The 1,445-nt window shown below is 39.7% G+C and overlaps 1 protein-coding gene across 1 annotated transcript in view; it reads right to left on the bottom strand.

The window, feature by feature from the left end:
- Positions 1-1,445, bottom strand: part of ephx2 (epoxide hydrolase 2, cytoplasmic) — a 22,213-nt gene that overhangs the window by 14,561 nt on the left and 6,207 nt on the right. Inside the window, exons 4-5 of the mRNA XM_015393695.1 lie at positions 537-615; positions 296-463 (exon numbers count right to left, since the gene is read on the bottom strand). Of these exons, the coding sequence (XP_015249181.1) occupies positions 296-463; positions 537-615 (247 nt within the window). The remainder of the gene's footprint in view (positions 1-295; positions 464-536; positions 616-1,445) is intronic.

The raw sequence follows: 1,445 nt of genomic DNA, 5'->3' as shown, positions 1-1,445 counted from the left end.
AAAAAAAAAAAAAAAAAATCAGTGTTTGAAATTTGGTGTTAAAAATAAAGGGACGGTTTTTCTTCCGTACGCTCGTCAGGTTCAGTTTGCATGTTTTCTAAGTCATAACAAGGCTTTGCTTTGGTCCACTCTATAAAGCTTTGAACCCAACAGTATTTCTGACATTTTAGTTGAAAAAGCCTCCTGGATGGAAGAGAAACGTCTTCAAACTTGGAAACAAATTCCAGTGGATTGTTTTTTTTTTTACTTTTTTTGAATAAGCTGCATAAAAACTGCTTCTTTCGTAAAGTGACACTCTACCACTGCAACGCAGACTTGCAGACGTCTTCAGCACAACGTCCTTCACTTCCATCATCGACTTTCTGGCCTCCTCCAGCAGACAGTTGACGCACCAATCAGACGGCAGCGTCACTCCTCTGGCCTTGGCCTCCTTCGCACACTCAGCTTTGAACGCCGGGATCATCTGCACACAAAAAACGCCTCCATTTTAGTCAGTTAGTGATTCATAAAGGCATAAAGGTAACATCTCCACCCACCTGATTAAGAGTCAGTTTGCCTTTTTCTGCCTGCAGCAGAGAGCCCTTATTTTGGGACGCCACACGGGACAGAAACCCTCTAAGATCAGAATAAATAAATCCACGATTATTCAATTGTAAATTCTATTCAGTTTATTTCTATAGTGCTAATTCACAACACATCATCTCAAGGCACTTCCATCCAGTCAAATTTATTAAAAGCTTTCTACATAAGGAAAACCAGTTGATTGCATCGACTCATTGACTCTTCAGCAATCCCTCACACTAAGCATGCTTGTAGCGACAGTGGAGAGGAAAAACTCCCTTTTAACAAGGACATTGTGTAACAGTAACAGTGTTATTGTTACATTTTTAGATATGTAAACCATTCAAAAAGGGGTTCAACAATCCTTATTACTTGGGGCCTTTTTTTTTCTTCCTTCTTTTACAACTTTGAATAAACATTTCATAATCTATTGTATAGAAGAAATTAAATTCACTATAATCCTTTATGAAGTGCGGGTTCGAAGCTTTTTGGTTGACTTCCATTTGCCGCACCCTGCCAGAAGAAATAAACTAAATGGCTTTGGGACTCCACCTAGATGAGTATCTTTATTGTCCCATAAAGGGAAATTTGTTTCGACAGGCAGACATGCAGCAGAGGATTCCTAGAAACTTATCTAAAGCCCAGCAAGCCTCAAAGGCAGGGGCCGATTCTGGAAATTTGGGGCCCTAGGCAAAGACAGGCATGGGGCCCTTTGAAATGGGAAGACAACAAATAAAACAGACCCATTCTACAGATAGAGAAATGTTAATAGAATAGACTTTGAGTAGATAATAGACTAGAATTGTCCCTTTTGTCGTCTATCCTCTCTATGTTTTGTACTCAGCTGACTTTTCATGCCGTCTCAAAAGGAATGAGATTTTGTC

The sequence above is a fragment of the Cyprinodon variegatus genome, unplaced genomic scaffold (assembly GCF_000732505.1).
Source record: "Cyprinodon variegatus isolate N-32 unplaced genomic scaffold, C_variegatus-1.0 Scaffold653, whole genome shotgun sequence".
Classification (NCBI taxonomy): domain Eukaryota; kingdom Metazoa; phylum Chordata; class Actinopteri; order Cyprinodontiformes; family Cyprinodontidae; genus Cyprinodon; species Cyprinodon variegatus.
Note: the sequence above shows the minus strand (reverse complement) of the source record. Positions and strands in the feature narration are given on the sequence as shown.